The 17,599-nt window shown below is 45.1% G+C and overlaps 1 protein-coding gene across 1 annotated transcript; it reads left to right on the top strand.

The window, feature by feature from the left end:
* Nucleotides 1–1,363: 1,363 nt before the first annotated feature.
* On the top strand, nt 1,364–17,599 carry LOC146990653 (rho GTPase-activating protein 20-like). The gene is made up of 16 exons (XM_085796671.1): nt 1,364–1,578; nt 5,218–5,303; nt 6,704–6,877; nt 7,370–7,519; nt 7,653–7,694; nt 7,839–7,923; nt 8,044–8,121; nt 9,096–9,162; nt 10,021–10,191; nt 11,354–11,526; nt 11,659–11,823; nt 12,303–12,415; nt 12,549–12,741; nt 14,744–14,858; nt 15,332–16,098; nt 16,919–17,599. The coding sequence occupies exons 1-16, from the start codon at nt 1,492–1,494 to the stop codon at nt 17,597–17,599; spliced, it is 3,147 nt and encodes a 1,048-aa protein (XP_085652797.1). The 5' UTR covers nt 1,364–1,491.

Genomic DNA, 17,599 nt, shown 5'->3' with positions numbered 1-17,599 from the left:
TGTGTTTGTATTATGGATTACACCTCCCTTCCTATTCATCTGCAGTGCTTTTTATTGATCCCTTAATGAGGATGACCTCTGACCCCATCAGACTGAACTGATGTTTTAAGGCCAGAAGAAGAGTGTTTAGGAGCGGGGAGGTTCAGAGCTGACGAGGCGAGACATGTGGCTTTTCTTTGCCATGCCCTAGGCTGTTCATTATCAACATGAGCCAAGGTAATCATTGAAGTGATCCAGTTTTAACGGGGCTGATTGTGGCCAATTTGGGGAACGAATACTCTGTGTCTCTGTTCTTCACTTTGTGGCCTCGTTCTTCTTTAGCCCAGTTTGTGGCCCACTTATCTTTTTCCAGAAGGACAATTGATTTTTGGGGCAATAGTTATTTCTCTTTTCTTTTTTGTAAATGTGCCAAGTTCACACACGCTCCCTAGCTGTCAAATCCACTTTGTTTAACTGTCCTCAGATTGTTGTGTTCATAAATGTAGATTCATCTCGCTCTTCTGTGCAACTGTCAAATAAAAAATGAAGTGTTTTTGCAGAGTTAATTGAAGGAGAATCACTTGATTTAAGGTTCGACTGTGCCCTACATTGCAACCCCATGGCCTAGATTACAGTCACTACTATTCAACACTGTTTCCCATGCAGAGACACTGGAATCTAATAAGGTGGGCTCGCACTGACGGAGCTGCTGTGCTGACAGTGAGCACTGTGGACTCATAATCCGATCATGTTTGGATCTAAATAACGTCTTTGACTCCACAAAATGTTCCCAGGATTCCTCTGTGTGTGTTCACCTTTTACTCATTTAAACAGTCTAACCTGTTTGCCATTCATACTATATGATGTGACCTTAACCCCAGAGAGGTCAAGCCCCTTTTGGATTTATTATATGTAACTTCATGCAGGTTGTATAAATGTTTGTGTAATGATCTGAATGGACAACAGTGATGTGCAGTCTGATCAATAACGTGCTGTTCGATATCAGAGTGGAGTTATTTCTCCACGGCGCAGCTCCCTGTAGACCGCCTCTCCTCCTCTCCTCCTCTCCTCCTCTCTCCGTTGTTTTGTAGTGTAAATCTGATCGTTTGTCAAATGAATGGAACAAATCGGTTAAAAATAGGTGGGCCTATTTTTCGCAGTGTTGTTGGCGCCGCCTCCACGCCGTGCGTAAAGACGCATTAAGAGGTGGCACAGCACCTGATAATCCAGACAGGACGTGCTTTGGTTACAGCACAGCCTTATTATTGATGGTGAGGAGACACAACTGTGGGATCAGCTGAGCTTGTTGAGTTTATATTACTTTAAAAAAAAAAAACCAATCATCTCAACTTTCCTCCCTGGCTGCAGAGTTAGAGAGAGAGAGGGGGGAAAAAAAGTTTCAGTGACCTGCCGAGGTTGAGTTGAGATGGTGTGTAGCTGCCGCAGACGGAGGTTATTAATGGGATTTCTCTCTCCCCTGCATCACCCGAGGACAGCGGGACAGTGAGCCGGATGGACAACATGTCTCCGCAGCAGCAGCAGCAGCAGCAGCAGCAGGACAGCCTGAGCCGAGGCGGAGGACAGCACGAGAACAAACGGGTGAGTGTCCCACAGCCTGAACCGAGAATCAAGTCTGCGGTTATTTCTAATGACGAGTTCATGTCCGCGCCTAATTCATTTACATTTATAGAAAGAGAGATTCATGCAATCCTTCTTTATTTTATTTCATTTTATTTTTATTTTGTCTTTAATAAAGTGACATAAGGAGGTCAGTGTGTGTGTGCGTGTTCGGGTGAAGGGTCAGTTGAGGGTTGAGGGCTGTGACCCGCTCTGCTCCGTGCAGACAGTCAGTCCGCAGCCGTGGAAAATCAACCGTCGATATTAGTTTGGCTCCGAAGTAACAGCACAGGAAATGGATAATGGATCACCAGGATAAAGTTTATACGGTAGGTGTGTATCAATAACGCACTAGTAATTGTTGATTAATAACTCATAATTTTGGTTGGCATAAACTTTATGCCATAAACTTTATGCCAACCAAAATGTATGCCATAGAGCGTCGCAGGTGACCTCATCGCCCAAACATGTCGTGTTGACGCTTTATTATGTGAACCAGATGAATGGCCATTAATAGCCAATCAATAATTGATCTCCCTCACATTCCACCAGAGCTGTCAACAACTATAACTCCTCTTGAACCATCTGCTTTATACTGGTGCACAAACACATTCAGAATAACTAATAGCCTAGCATAATACAGCATGGTTATTGTCTGTTCATACTTGTAATACTCATATACTCATATATAATGTTATATTGTGTTATCAAACATCCAATTAGTGCAACTACAGTAATTGTGAAGTTTTAATTGTTGATGGAAACGTTTGTTTGCCTCACTCTGATTGTAAATTATTACAAGTGTTTATTCAGTGGTATAAATTGTAAAGAAGGAGGTTAGTGAGTTCAACTATATAATGATAATTAGACACATAATGAACTAATCTGTTCTAATGAACAGTTCAATTAATCTATTCTATTCTATAATCTATTATAATTAACAGTTAAAGGGGACATGTGCTCATTTCTGCTTCTTGACATGGTACCTTGATGTCTAAAAGTAATTAGATCTAAAAGTATTAGTTAGTAACATGCTTTGGTCAGAAAAACCAAAAGAGTTGGCAAAACTTTAAGGTTAAAGTTTAAGGGGTGAGGAGGCACTCCGGATACGCAAATACACATACTAAAGCAATGAAAAAGTGAGTTTTGCATCATATGTCCCCTTCAAATTAATCTACAGTTGTATGTTTAGTAAAATACTAAAACAGATTACGATATAGTATTATATTGAATGAGTAGTTTATGTACGTATATCATTAAATCAGACCTGTAGTCAGCATTTAGCTCTTTTTTTTTAGATTAATAGTTTTCTGCAGTGAATGAGCTGAAATCATAAAAAAAAGAATAATTCAATTTCCTTGTTAGATAATATTTTAGTTAACTGCTCCTCTCTTTCCTGTCCCACTGTAAATTCAATATTTCTGGCTCTTGTGTCGTTATGTAATATAATGTAATGTATTTGTTATGGCTCATCAATCATTGTTGAAAATTACAATGGGATTAATCAATGACAGGAATCAATGAAAAGGCGTGTGGTGTTTTGTCCAGTTCTAGTTAACCTGACTGTTGTGAGACTCTCGAGACCTGTACATTATCTTTTTTTGTTTGAATTGCATTGATTGATTGATTAATCTGTTGATCAGAGACTCCAGTCCAGTCTGGACCGACGTGTCCTTGTTTTCATCAATGATTTATTCCACATGTTCTCCACCGTGAGTTAATACAGTGATTAATGGGAATGTGCCGTTCCACCTTAAATGTCCCCGTGTCACTGAGCATCACACAAATGTAAAAATGTGTTTCTGCCAACAACGCACGGTTTCCTCACCTGCCTCACACTTTGCTGTGTTAACGTAGGCAGCGGTCAGAGTGAATGGCTTATTGTTGTGGTCACATTAGAGCTGCTGAGCTGCTGTTGCCCAATAGAGCAGGAAAAAAAGCCCATAACTCCGTGTTCGCTCATGTCGGTGTATTTTTAGGACAGAAGTGTGACATTGTAATGTTGTGGCTGGAGTTTGAGGAATGTTTCACCACCGTGTGACCCGGCTAAACCCACTGATGTTACATTGGGAAATGTCAGAAATGTGTGGACGTGCGTGCTGCTGCTGGCTGAAGGATGAAGACGTATTGATCTGTTTTTTTCTCACTCCTTTAGTCCGTTTAACATCTGGAGACGGATTGTGACTGTGACTGTGACTGTAACCGCTCTGGACTCCAGATTCAAACACACATCGGCTGCTGCATCAACTCATATTAGATTTTCTATAGACTTTGATTTTCTCTGCCCTGACCTTTCCTGTCTCAACACCCAAAGACTCAGGACCAAATCGCTGTCATAATGATCCTTGTCTTTGCTCCAAACCAGCTCGAGGGAACAGAATGAGGAAACAAGGCAGCTCGTAATAACTTCGCACCATCAGAGGGTTTCCACTTTGTATGAAAATCACAAGCGTTGACATTTAGATTGAAGCTGCTGCCGTGGGTGTTAACTCTTTTATGTAAATGTTGTCATCCTGTTTGAACCTGTTGTCCACCTGCATGGGTCTTCCTGTGCTTAGTTACATTGTTACATGCAAAAACTGCCATTAATGATCACATTTCAAGGTGAACAGCAACAGATAGAAAGATACTTGAGTCATGACAATAAAATAAAAACCAGCAGGTGAGTTTGACCGTAGCTCCTAGTGTGTTAATCCGACAATATACAACTAAAGGAACTGCAGTTATGTAATGTTTTTTTCTCACCCTGCTTCACTCTCTCCCTCTAATTGCAAATCCCTCCACAATTAGATTAAATGCAACTTTAATGATTGCCGTGGGGAAACTAGGATAATAGGATCCAACAGAGTGGATGTGGCTGCATGCAGCATCTGCTGGCACAGAGCGATGAAGGAGTGGATTCAGTCAGTGCTGAAGTGACATATTTTGGTCTTAGCAGTGTTTTGGATCATAACAACGTTACGTAGATATAAATATGTGAGCGCTGTTAGTGCTGCAAATGCTCCAAATTATATAATCGGAGGGTCTGATATGTTGTTGTTTGGTTGTTTGATGTTTCCTTTTCTAAACTAAATCTTAACTTTACAACTCTATATGACAGACGTGTTGTTTTTGACATTTAAAACGGTGGAAAACTATGATTTTCTAATGTTTTCTCACTGTTTCTGTGTGAGAAAGGTCAGCAGGGTCGGGGCAGACACAAATAGATGCCGCTGGGCCCTGAGGGTTGAACAGACTGTTAGACTGATCCCAATGCTCCGACATTCCTCCGTGTTTAAAATCTCATTTTTCAACCTGTCGTTCTTGTCGTTTTGGAGGCCACTGTCGCTCCCGGTGCCGTGATGAATGTGCTGCACATCAGAGTGCTTATGTAACAGATGAGGAGAGAGTGTAAACATGACGTAAAGATGAAGTTAGTTAGTGGTGGGAGGTGAGCAGAGCCGTGTGATTGGATGTGACATGGAAAACAGAATCCTTGTATTACAACACAGATGGATATTGAAAGGAAACTCTGTCTCTGTTGTTGTGTGAAATCCAAGTTGTTTCAATAGGTTCGGACCAGAAACTAGAAACGATGTGAGAATATTTTGATTATAATGAACTTTGTTTTGTCTCTTCTAGCGGATGAAGTCTCAGAGTTATCGCCGTCAGTCCGCTCCGTCTCTGGTCATCACCAAGGCTCTCACCAGGTCCAAGACTCTCTCCAGGTACCGGTTTTGTCTTTTTCACACACAGAACAAGAGGAAATCGACATGTTTAATTTCACATTTAACTTGGACTATCAAACTGGCATTAATCTTATTAAATGCATGATTTAAAAAAAACAAAAACAGCATTGTTCCTGCAGTGGAAGCCTCTCAGTCAGTCGTGTTGATGTTGTAGTATCACCTTACAGCAGGGTGAGTAGGTCAGTCCAAACAACCTCACAAACTCTAACACAGAGGTCACTGACAAAACCCTGAAGCCACACACACATTTCACGTGCACACACACACACACAGCTCATCTAGTACACTCCCATGCCCTGAGCGAGGTGTTGCATCCACACAAAAGATAATCCCTCTGTAACAGGACTTATCAGCGGATCAGGCAGCTATTAATAGTGTCTGTCTTTGAACATATGGGCTGGGAAAGTGAAGAGGAAGTAACCTCATTAAAAAGCTCCACAGAGGTGCGACAGCCACGACCCCTGCAGCGTGGCCACTGTGGGAATCCAAGTGGTGATCACAGTAAAGACCTGAGCTGAAACACGATGTGAGCATCATCAGAAATCACATCTCTCATCATCATCTGTTCGTTTAATGTCTTTTAAATCCGTTTTTGAGTGCAAGTGAGTTCAGCAGTGGAGCCTCTCTGAGAAGTCAAATGACTTGTTCACACCTCGTTAGCTAATTGTCAGCATTTTAACACATTAAATACTAATGTACTTTGTATTTATAGAAACTAGAGAAGTGTTTTTAGGATCTACCCTAACTTATCTACTCTACTTTTTAGTCATTATGTGGTATTTTATTCGTATTTTTCTGCTCCTGTGACTTTGGATTCAGATCCCAGGGAGTGCAGCTGCCCCTGACCTCCGACTGCACTCACCTCTCAACCTCATCAAGTGCATAACACAGTTTACATAACGAGCCACTTTGATGTTGTCTCAGTCCAGAGCAGGATATTCAGCTATGAGTAATGAAGGACATCAGGAAGGGAGAGAGAGAGAGACAGAGATCTGAAGTGAATAATCAAATGAAAGAGGCACAGACTCTGTTTCGGCACCAAACATGTAGATACAGTAACAGTGTAAAAGCTCGGCTCGGACCAATGAGTGAGCTGCTGCTCAGCATTACCATGAGTCACGCTCACGCAAAAGCAAGTTACTGTATTACGCAAGAGAGAGCAGTTTGTATCAATGTGTGCTGATTATGAAATGTCACAAATCAAGTTCCAGCAGCCAATAAATACTGAGACAGATTGTGTCTGTGCAAGAAAACAATGAATTACAATGTGAATCAAAGGGGTTGATGGGAGATGTGGTGCTTCTCGCTGCGTATTGAACCTTTAAACCCAGTTTTTTTTGACTCAGCAGGACTTGTGTTGTGTGTGTTTTGTGTTTCAGAGAGAGCTTCCTGGTCCCCGTGTGTCCAGACACGTGTCCCCTGGTCCAGTCGTTCCTCAGCGGCTCGGACCGGTCCTTCCTCCTGCACGGACACGCTCAGCTGAAGACGGGGATGCAGACTCAGGACCGACACCTCTTCCTCTTCACCGACATCCTGGTCATCGCCAAAGCCAAGTAAGCAAAGTGTGCATGTGTGTGTGCATGCTCAGTTAGGTTAAAGAGGAACTAAGCAGGATTTCTCCCGTGGCCATGCTACATTTTTACCTTCATTAAAAAGCTCCGGAGTAATTGTGATCGTTAACTACATGACTTGTGACTTGTTATGACTGAGAATGGAGGCTCAGCTCTCTCTCTGCACCCTGCGACACAAACACGCTTTGTAATCTTTTGTTTATGACGGTTAAGACTACACAAACACACAGTCGTAACATCGTTTATGTTATGTAACGTTTTCCACTGCTCCATTTATTGATTTTTCGCCGGCTTCGTTGAAAACAAATGCACATGGGCGAGAGGAGCATAACCGAAACAGTGGAAAAGTGAGCAGACTTGCATAGTTCCCCTTTAATACCCAGATCTAAGGTTAGATAAAGTGTGTGTGTTTGTTTGTGTGTTTTTTTCTTTGTGTGTTTGCACCGGTCCACATCCCTCTCTCTCTGATCCCAGGTCAGCCAACCACTTCAAGCAGAAGGCCCAGGTGTGCGTGTGTGAGATGTGGACGGCGGGCTGCACGGACGAGGTGTGCGAGGGCAGCACCAACCCGGAGAGGAGCTTCGTCATGGGCTGGCCCACCTGCAACTGTGTCGCCATGTTCAGGTGACACACACACACACAGCATACACACACACACACACACACACACACACAAATAACACACACACACAACATCAAACTGTAATGATGTGAGATTGTTTATCGATGTTTCTACTTCCTGCTTCTTTCTGCTCAGCTCCTCGGACCAGAAAGAGAGATGGCTCACGCTGATCAGAAGGTAAAACTCCTCCGTCACACATCAGCATGCAGAGTGTGTGTGTGTGTGTGTGTGTGTGTGTGTGTGTGTGTGTGTGTGTGTGTGTGTGTGTGTGTGTGTGTGTGTGTGTAGTAATAAAGTCTCACCACTGTGTGTTTCCTGCAGTCTGATAAGAGAAGAGAAAGAGAGGGAGGAGCCTAAAACCATCCCTCTGAGAGTGTACGGGAAGGGAATCAACACTTTTGCTGTTGTAAGTTCAGCTTCACCTTCTGTTGTCGTCTGTGTGTGTGTGTGTGTCTGTGTTTGTGTGTCTCAGCTTTGTGTATTTGTAGTGACATCGTCCTGAGTGTCGTGTCTCGTTCTCCTCCAGACCAAGACGCTGCCCGTCAGCAACTCAGACTCAACCAATGAGGTGATCCGACTGGCTCTGCAGCAGTTCAGCATCATAGTGAGTGTCACAGTCTGGCTGGTTGAACACGTGTCACCATGTCAATAATGTAGCAAATATTAAAGGGATACTTCACCCAAAATCTATATAATTCACCAATTTTCTACTCACCGTCATGCCAAGGAAGGGTTTGGAGAACTTTCAGAGTCATCAAAACGCTTTAGGAGTCCAAAAAACATCCAAATACCTACGTACATACTGCTTTTGGATGAAGTATCCCTTTAATGTGGTTCAAGCAAAGTTATTACAGTATTAACAAAAAAGGAACAAAACAAGTTCAGGGGCTTCAACTTGTGCTCTGAGTTTAGGTCACAATCAGAATCAGGAGTCGAGTCTCTCAGTTTGACAAAGACTCTGTAGTTCACAACAAATAAACAGTCGTTGACAATGAATTCTGGGTAAATTTAGAAAAATATAAATGAGAAAAACCTGATTCCTGTCTGATCACTGTCTCATAACAATGTCAGCAAAACCACCAATTACACGTCTGCTTCTCCTCCTCGTTGTTGTCATCACTGTTTGATGAAACAAAACATAACAATAATTGAAATATTAAATAAAGAAACATTTCCAGAGAGAAATTGAGGCTCCAACAGATTAATAGAGGAGCCGTGGCCTAAATGTCAGTGCGGTTCATATTTCTGAGTTGATGCTGCCGGGCTGCTGAAGCCTTCAGCTGTTTGTGCAGCCTCAGATTTATTGGAGCCGCTCCGACTAAAAGCAGCGTTGTCTGTCTCAGTCAGCAGCGGCAACATTTTCTTGCCAACCAGCATAAACACAAACATCAACAAGGCCTGAGCTCCTCTGGTGCCACATGTGATGGAAACAAACAGCATGTGAACAAGGAGGAAGTGAATACGATGCATTGTCACATCCCAGCGTCCCTCCTCTCTGCCGTTTTGTGGGTTTCGGAGACTTCCTGTCCCGTGTTGTTGTGTCTGATTGTATGTGTGTGTGTGTCTGTTTGTGTGCAGGGAAATGTGAAAGACTTCCAGTTGTGGGTCATCTCCAAGAGGGACAACGCCCCCTACCCTCTGATAGGTGAGTGTGTGAGCTGCATGCCGCTCTGACACGATGATCGTCACTGTGCATGAGTCAGATTTGAAGCATCAGTGCATTTACTGATGAATGATGTCAATCAATCAATATCAATATAAACTTTATTGTCCCAGAGGGAAATTTGCCTTGGACAGTCAATGCCTCCAGCAGCTGCATATCATAAAAACACAAGACAGACATAACAGTACCCTTACATAACATCAAAACATTTTCCATTCACTCCTGAGTGGGTACAGTTCATACATAGACCAGATATTGCACAGCCCTTGTTGCCTTAATTGCAACCAAGAAAAGGAAAAAAAAAATCTACAATTTGTTTTTTATATTTATTGAATAAATATAAAAAACAAATAAGTATAAGAGTCTATAAAGTGCAGAGTGTCTTGGGGACTTCTAAAAGATCCTAAAAACCAGTAGATAAATGATCTCCAAAAGAATAAAGTCTATTTAAGATTTGGCAGGTGGTTTGTTTAAGAGGTGGATGGATGTTGGGAGGAAAGAGAGCTTATAGCGGTTCGCTTTTACATCGGCTTGCTCTGTATCGTCTCCCCGAGGGCAATCATTCATATTCTGGATACAGAATATGTAAAGGATTGTTTAAAATGTTACAGTATGTGCCAGATTTACCACTGTGCCTTCATAAATTGACTGAAGGGTCGGGTACTCTTTAGTGCCAATTATTTTCATAGCTGTTTTCACCTGTTTTTCTAACCTCGACTTGCACTGGACTGTGAGAGAACTAAGAACTAAAGCTTCCCAATACGGCATTATAGATGCGATGTTGTTGTGTATTGTGTTTGTCTTGTTATACAGTGTAACGGCTGTTTCTCTCTGTCGCAGGTCATGAGTTTCCCTTCAGCATCCAGATGAGTCATGTGAGATACAACACGTCTCAGGGAGGAGGCGGCGCTACCACTCCGTCACAGGTGGAGCAGCTGCAGGTGTACAAGCAGTGTCAGTTCATCCTGAAGCCGCGGCCTGTGGAGCCGCTGCAGCAGCACGTCGCTGCAGGTGAGGTGCATCCTGGGAGCCTGTCTGTTTGTTTCTCATTTGTTGTGCTCTGTTTTTTTGTTTTTTTTATTATTATTCTCCTTTCATTTCCTGTAAGACGACACACTATAGCCGCTCTTGAATGTATGTATTTAAATGTTTAGTGTCTTATAAGACCACACTGCAAAAACTCAAACTCTTACCAAGAACATTTGTCTTATTTCTAGTCGAAACAATCTCATTATACTTAAAGCAGAAGTAAGTGATATATTTGTGTTAATATAAGTCTTAAATAGTTATATCTTCCGACAGCAATCACTTACATAGAGTGTTTGGTCTGAAACACGGGTCTGTCAGTCACTCTGCTCTGCTCTGAGCCGAGGAGAAAACTTTTCTCGTATCCTACAATTTTTATCCAATGAGGAGAGAGAACGGCATGAAGGGCTGTGTGTGCAGCCAAGGGATGCGCCTGAATGTGGTGATGTAGCGACGAGGACTGTTATGGTGCGTTCAAGGCAACTCGTAACTCGTGTTTTTTCGACCTGTGAAGTCGTACCAGTTCGATCTGGTACGAGTTCACGGGTCGGAAGTTACGAGTGGCCGTTATAGTGACTTTCACAGGTAAAACAGGTCAGAAAAACACGAGTGGGTTGCCTGGAACGCTACAAAGTCGTAAGTTGTGACTTGAAGCTGTAATTTACGGTTTCAAAAGCCGGCCTGGAACGCAGCATTAGCCAAAACGACCGGATCGCTTACTTCTGCTTTAAAATAAGACTCATCACATTAAAAGTAGCTTATTTTTAGACACTTTTTTTTACTTCTTTCAAGCATATTTTCACTTGAAATAAGTAGAAAAATCTGAGTTTTTCTTTCTTATTACAAGCACAAAGAACTTGCTTTCACTGGCAGATTTTTCTACTTATTTTAGGTGAAAATTTGTTTGAAACAAGTTAAAATGATCTAAAAACAAGATAACTTTAGGTCATGAGTCTTGTTTTAAGTGGAAAGAGGTTAGCATAGTGTAGAAATTAGGCATTTTGACAAGAAATAAGACAAATATTCTTGGTAAGATTTAGGGTTTTTGCAGTGCATGTGGGCTGCGCACAAAAAAAATATGCATGACACTTAAATAAAAAAGATGAGTGCTCATTCTGAGGCGTTCTGGGATGTTGTGTTGTTTTAGACTTCTCTCAGAAGCCGTTTAAAAGGAGGCGCTCTCTCATCACCTGGGCCTTCTGGCGAGGCTCCTCCTCCCACCTCAACGAGCTCTCCCTGGCCGGAGCGCCTCACGGCTGCCTGTTCGCTCAGCCGCTCAGCTCCGTCTGCGTGGACGACGCTCTGCCAAAGCCCGTGATGGTGAGTGAACGAAAACATTTCAGCAAAGCTCAACATTTAGATGAGAAAAAAAGTTTAATGAACTGTCCAGGAAGGTTTGTGTCTTGGTGTCATATGAACACACACAAACACACACTTTCTCCCTCTCTCTAGGACATGTTGGCGTTTCTGTACCACGAGGGTTCCTGGACGCGGGGGATATTCCGTCGGCCGGCGGGGGCTCGGGCCGTCAGAGAGCTGAGAGACTCTCTGGATGCTGGAGAATCTCATCTCCCTCTGACATGTGACCACGTCTTTGTCATAGCCGGAGTCTTCAAGGTATGAGGACACGTGTGTGTGCGTGTGTGTGTGTGCATTGCATCAGCGTGTTCATTACCTTACTGACCCACATCTGTAATCAACAACATTAATCTGCGTCCGTCCTGCGCAGCCTCGGCTCTGCAGCCACGTTAGCAGGACACACTGTTCACAGCAGAGGAGCTGAGGTTGTCTTGATCATGTAATCTGTGTTGTAATCTCTTATTATCTGGGATAATACACACACACACACACACAGTCACACACACAGTGCACGAGTGCTTAACGCATGTCACGTCTGAGCCGAGCTGCACATGAGATGCGGCGTGTGATGATATTGTCTCAGTCACTTGAGATGCAGATTATTGGACTCTCACTCACACCACAAAATAAAGTTCAGCAGACTTCAGAATGTATTTTATTGTGAAGGACCGACTTCATTACTCATATTCACTGCTCTGTGTGTGTGTGTGTGTGTGTGTGTGTGTGTGTGTTTCCAGGACTTCCTGCGCAGCATCCCGGGCAGCCTGCTGTGTTGCGAGCTGTATTTAGAGTGGATTGATGTTCTGGAGGAAGAGGAGGAGGAGAAAGAGCAGGTGCAGGACGTAAAGAGGTAACACACACACACACATACTTACACTCTGTAGTAAGGACAGAAAATAATGACGATTTTCCTCGACCACTGGGGGGTGCCAACGTTTCCCGGCAGCTCATCTCATCCCATCCCGCTCCGTGTCTCCCTGCAGGATGATCTGTCGGCTGCCTAAAGAAAACGCCCTGCTGCTGCGCTACCTGCTGGCTGTGCTGCACGGTATCCAGGGAAACGCCCATGAGAACCAAATGACCAGTTTCAACTTATCGGTGTGCATCGCTCCCAGCATGCTGTGGCCTCCCGGAGCGCCGTGCAGTCCTGAGGTGGAGGGAGAAGGAGCCAAGAAGGTGAGACGACGACGAACCTGCTGCAATATCAACTCATACACTGTGGAATCTGACTTTGCAACACAATGAAATCTGTCCAAACCTCTCAAACAAAGACATGTTTGTTAGGTTTTTTATTTGTCAGCACACAAAACAGCCACAAAGTTCCCATCACAACAAACAAGTGAAGTTCTTCAGCTCCTCAACCCTTGGTAACACAGTCACGAATCTCTGGCAGCTTTTATTCACATGAACTGTGAGCTGAATGTTATCTTATCTGAATGATATTTCTGGTTATTAACTCTTTCACTGCCAAAGACGAGTTATCTCGTCTTAGCGAATCCAAGCGTAGTCTGCCAAAGACGAGATAACTCGTCTTAGCGTTTTTTTAATGGCAACGCCATGCTGAATGTCTTGCCCTACTCCTCTGTGAAGATCAGACTTGTATCATCAAAATAAAGTGCAGAAAAACACATTTGGATTGAGAGATGTAAAAAATATAGCGTATTCCCCCCCCCCTCACGGAGCGGTGCGGGTGTCTGACTGCAGCGGCGCCGCTCCGTGACACTCTGGCCGCCGGTGAGAGCTTAGGGGGCGGCGGCGGGGCTCATGGCGGCTCGGCAGCTCGTCGAAGCTCCGTGCAGCTCCGTGATACAAAGCACAAACGTTAGTAACAACAACCCCGTCGATCGCTCGTCGTTAGTCGTCAAGAGCGTTTGGAAAGTCGCCAGATTTTGCGAGAAATCACTCAGATAGCAGCTTGAAAACCCCGCGATCTACAGTAGTGTGGATGAGGAACGGACGGCGCCGGCGAACGTGACGAGAGGTAAACGTGGTGGGAGTGTCTAGTACTCTGTTGTGAGCGCACATGTCTGTGGCTGTGAGTTCAGGGCACGTCAGCCAGAGCTGTCGGCTGTGTGTGTGTAGATGTGTGTGAGACAGAGAGAGTGAGTGAGACCGCTGCCTGCTGACCAGAGGAAGCTGGATCTGATCTAAAGCGCCGTGTTTCGGCTACAAAAACCTGTCGAACTGATCCGCGCGCGCGCGCGCACACACACACACACACACACAGACACACACGCACGCACACACACACACACACACACACACGTATGCACACACGTATGCACACGCACACGTCACGTACGCACACACACTAAAAAAAAGGAAAGAAAAAGTTGTAACTCAAAGAAAAGAAAGAAAAGAGGCTGCAGAAGTGTGTGTCAGTAGCTAAATATTTTGTCTTTTGTCATCAAAAGTCATTTGTCAGTGTTGATTTAGTTGTTGTTTACAAGAGAACAACTGTACAGATGTTGAGGCGTCACTAAAGCAAAATATAAAGGAGCCAATTGTACTGGTTCACCTGAAAATGACAGCCGACACAAAAACCTCTTTTTCTCAAGATTTTGGTGCCAAAATGGCATTTTGGGCTAAACTAACCTATATTCAACCGCCAATTTCACAAGACTGGAACAAGATAGAAACAAACAGGTTTTTTTGCTGGAAACTAGAGACCCTCTTCTTTCCTTTGATGGGTTGAATGTGTATGTAGTAACAGTACATAATATTATGGTGGGTCTACGGAAATCAGTCAAAAAGCTGGAAAATGCCTGGCAAGCTGGAGGAAGCTGCTGTGAGAATGGCTGGCAGTCAAAGAGTTAATGTCAGTTCATGTGTTTATTGTATCGCCTCTAAACCACCGGAGGCTTTTCTCACAGGAATGTTTCATATCAGCTTCATAGTCTCATTTTAGACCAGTTTGACTTTTAGAAGTTAAAGAAGACGAACAATGCACTTTTTAAATTTTCTTATTAGTGCAATATAGTGTGAAGAACAGTACAATACAAAGACGTCAAATAGGCAAATAGAGAGGAGACAAGAACAAAACAAAAACAAGACAAAAAATTAAAGGGAAGTAAAATAAAATGCAAAAATAAAGAACAAAAGACGATGCACTTGGTCGCAGGAGATCAGATACAAATTGCTGACGTGTCTCTTGTGTTGTTGTCGTCGTCTGCTGCAGGTGTGTGAGCTGGTCAAGTTCATGATCGAACACTGTCAGCAGGTTCTGGGAGAAGAGCCGTCGTCTCTGTTCGGAGGTCCACCGCAGAGACACAACGATGACGAGATGGGATCAGGTACAGAGACGTGGGGAGGTGGTTAATAAAACGCTTTTCTCAGACAGCAATTAAGTAGATAAATAAGAGACGTTGTGATGTAAAAACGGAAGTTTTTAAAGTAGTAACACAGAGACTGATGTTTAGAAATTGGGATATCTATAAAGTTTATCCATATTTCGCACATTCTGTGTCATAAACTGTAATCTGTCTTGTCTGTAACAACATCTATTGCACGTCTGTCCGTCCTGGGTGAGGGATCCCTCCTCTGTTGCTCACCCTGAGGTTTCTCCAATTTTTCCCTGTTAAAAGGGTTTTCTATAGAGTTTTTCCTCAGTTGATGAGAGGACAGAGGATGTTGTTACGATGCCATGTAAAGCCCTTTGAGACAAACTGTTTGTAAATCACGTTGACACTATGATAGTGAAAGATCCTTCAGTTTGTTCTGTCTGTGCCGTCATGTGTAACTCTCTGTCCTCTCTCTGGACCGTCAGAGTGGATGTACCCTCTGACCGACTCGTCCTACGACAGCCTGGAGAACGAGCTGGACAACAGCAGTGGGGGGTCTCCTGGTTTCTGCAGCAGAGGAGGCGGAGTCCTCCCGTCCAAACCGCTCCGGGGCAGCCTGGACTCCATCCTCACGTTCAGCGACTGCGACCAAGACGCGGACGGTCAAGACACGAGCCGCCGCCGCGCCCAAGCCGGCATGCCGACCACGGACTCCTCCTCCACGCTGGACTCCCTGTGCCTGGACGGTCTGGAGCGACAGAGGCGCCGCCGCTCCGAGCCGGCGATAGCCTACGCGGCCAAGCTTCAGCCGCGCGTCATAGGCAGCGACGACGAGGACGAAGAACACGTCTCCAAGAAGCCCGGCGGCCTGACGGTGACTCGCACGCACTCCAGAGGGCAGAGCAGGAGAGGAGGAGGAGGCGTATCTGCGAGGTGTGCAGCCCTAGAGGTCAGCTCCCCCAGTCTCTCCTCCGCCCCAAACTCTCCTGCACCGATGTGCTCGTCCCCGGACTCCCTCGACTCCCTCGGGATAGGAGCGAGCAAGACTGTGCCCGTCACCTTCAACTCCGCCTCCAGAGGCTCTCTGGACCTGGGGACGGCTCCGAAAGACTCCCCGCCCAAAGAGCCGCTCGGCTGGGGGACGTTGAAGGGCTGCAGGGGGCTGCACCCCAACTCCTGGCTGAGGAAGGGCCGCAGGCTGTCTCTGACCCAGCAGGACAACGTGGAGAAAGACGAAGACGATAAGACCGGGGTGAGTGAGGCTTCAGCAGTGCAGGATGTACGTTGTTTTATCTCCACAGAGGAAGCACCACATCCAAGGGTTGCCGATATAATAAATATTATAAGTCCAACTTGGAAATTGGGGCTCCAAACCCTAACCCTAGGAACAAAACCTGTGGGACTTTGAACTTCCAACAGCAGGTTCGACTTAGACCAAAACTTATACAAGCTGTTCCCTCAGTTGTCAATTATGCAAGTAGTTTTCAAATTTGTACCAGTAGAAGAGGCGGGGCAAGCAGGGGTTCATTTGCTTTTAAGGGGACAGCTGTTCTTTTTTTGAAACTTTCTTTTTATTAAGTTTTCAATTCTTTTTTCAACAATAAAGGACAAACAATGAAACATAAAACAGAGAAAAAACAAAATCATATAGAACAGACATGTTGACAAGGTTGACATAGGGCATACATTAGAGCAAATGGGGTTATTCACACCCCACAGAGAATATGAATATGACATTTTTCCCAGTACTTGGTAAACTGTTCAGCTCGTAGTCTTAGGACAAAGGTAAATTTTTCCATGCACTGTATTTTGTTGACAATGGTGATCCAGTCATTCTTTGATGGCAAATTTGTCTGCAGCCATTTCCGTGTAATGGCCTTTTTGCTTGCAGCCAAAAGCACTTTGTAAAGATAGTTGTCCTGAGTCATAAAGGTGGACAGCTGTTCTGAGTGAATTTTAATTTGTGGAAAAGGGGAATAATATGTCTCCTTTAAATAATGTTACAGAAATAAACAATGGACCTGAGAAGTATCACTGTAAAGGTCAACCACACTCTTTGTTTCTACCTACAGGGAGGAGGGAAACCGTCCTGCAAAGCCACAAAGGATGAAGGAGGAGGAGGAGGAGGAGGAGGAGGAGGAGGAGGAGGAGGAGGAGGAGATCATGTGAAAGGGAGACCTGGCAATGAACCCCAAAAACCCAAACCCCCCTCTCACCACCGCTCCACTGGGAGCCTCCACGTCCCCAAGTCCCTGCTGACGGTGGGACAGCTCGGCGACGTCACCGCCAGCGAGGCGGCGAAGCAGCCGTCGCCGTCTCTGTTCTACAAGCAGAGCGGCCCGTCGCTGTCCCTGTTCAAAAGACACAAGTCCCTCTCGGTGGAGGAGGAGGGCCGGGCCCGGCTCCAGCAGCGCCGCGGCTCGGAGCCCGGTCGGCAGCTGGTGGAGCAGACCGCCGCCGCCCTGAGCCGGGCCCGGCTGCCCAGCGACCCCGGACTCAAGGTGTCGCAGGTGGATCCGCCGGGAGAGACGACGTTGGCGGCGCCGGCGGAGGCCCGGTTCTGCCTCTCGCCTTACGCCACCAAAGCAGTGAGGGACTACTTCTCCTCGCACCCCTGCAGCAACCCCAAGAGCAGCCAGCAGGTGACGCTGGCGGTGGTGGAGAGCCGCAGGGAGTGGCTGAAGAGATGCAGCAACCCCGCGGCCGAGCCCGACTTCGATCAGCTCCTGTTCGCTGAAGAGTCCTACGTGTGA

This window comes from Trachurus japonicus, chromosome 2 (assembly GCF_045865225.1).
Source record: "Trachurus japonicus isolate A0001 chromosome 2, Traja_1.0".
Taxonomy (NCBI): domain Eukaryota; kingdom Metazoa; phylum Chordata; class Actinopteri; order Carangiformes; family Carangidae; genus Trachurus; species Trachurus japonicus.
Note: the sequence above shows the minus strand (reverse complement) of the source record. Positions and strands in the feature narration are given on the sequence as shown.

Excerpts from the sequence above, each read along its gene's own strand:
- LOC146990653 (XM_085796671.1), top strand. The coding sequence starts at position 1,492 with ATGGACAACATGTCTCCGCAGCAGCAGCAGCAGCAGCAGCAGCAGGAC. Across the intron at positions 7,924-8,043 it reads GAATCAACACTTTTGCTGTT|ACCAAGACGCTGCCCGTCAG; the intron begins GTAAGTTCAGCT and ends GTTCTCCTCCAG. Across the intron at positions 9,163-10,020 it reads CGCCCCCTACCCTCTGATAG|GTCATGAGTTTCCCTTCAGC; the intron begins GTGAGTGTGTGA and ends TCTCTGTCGCAG.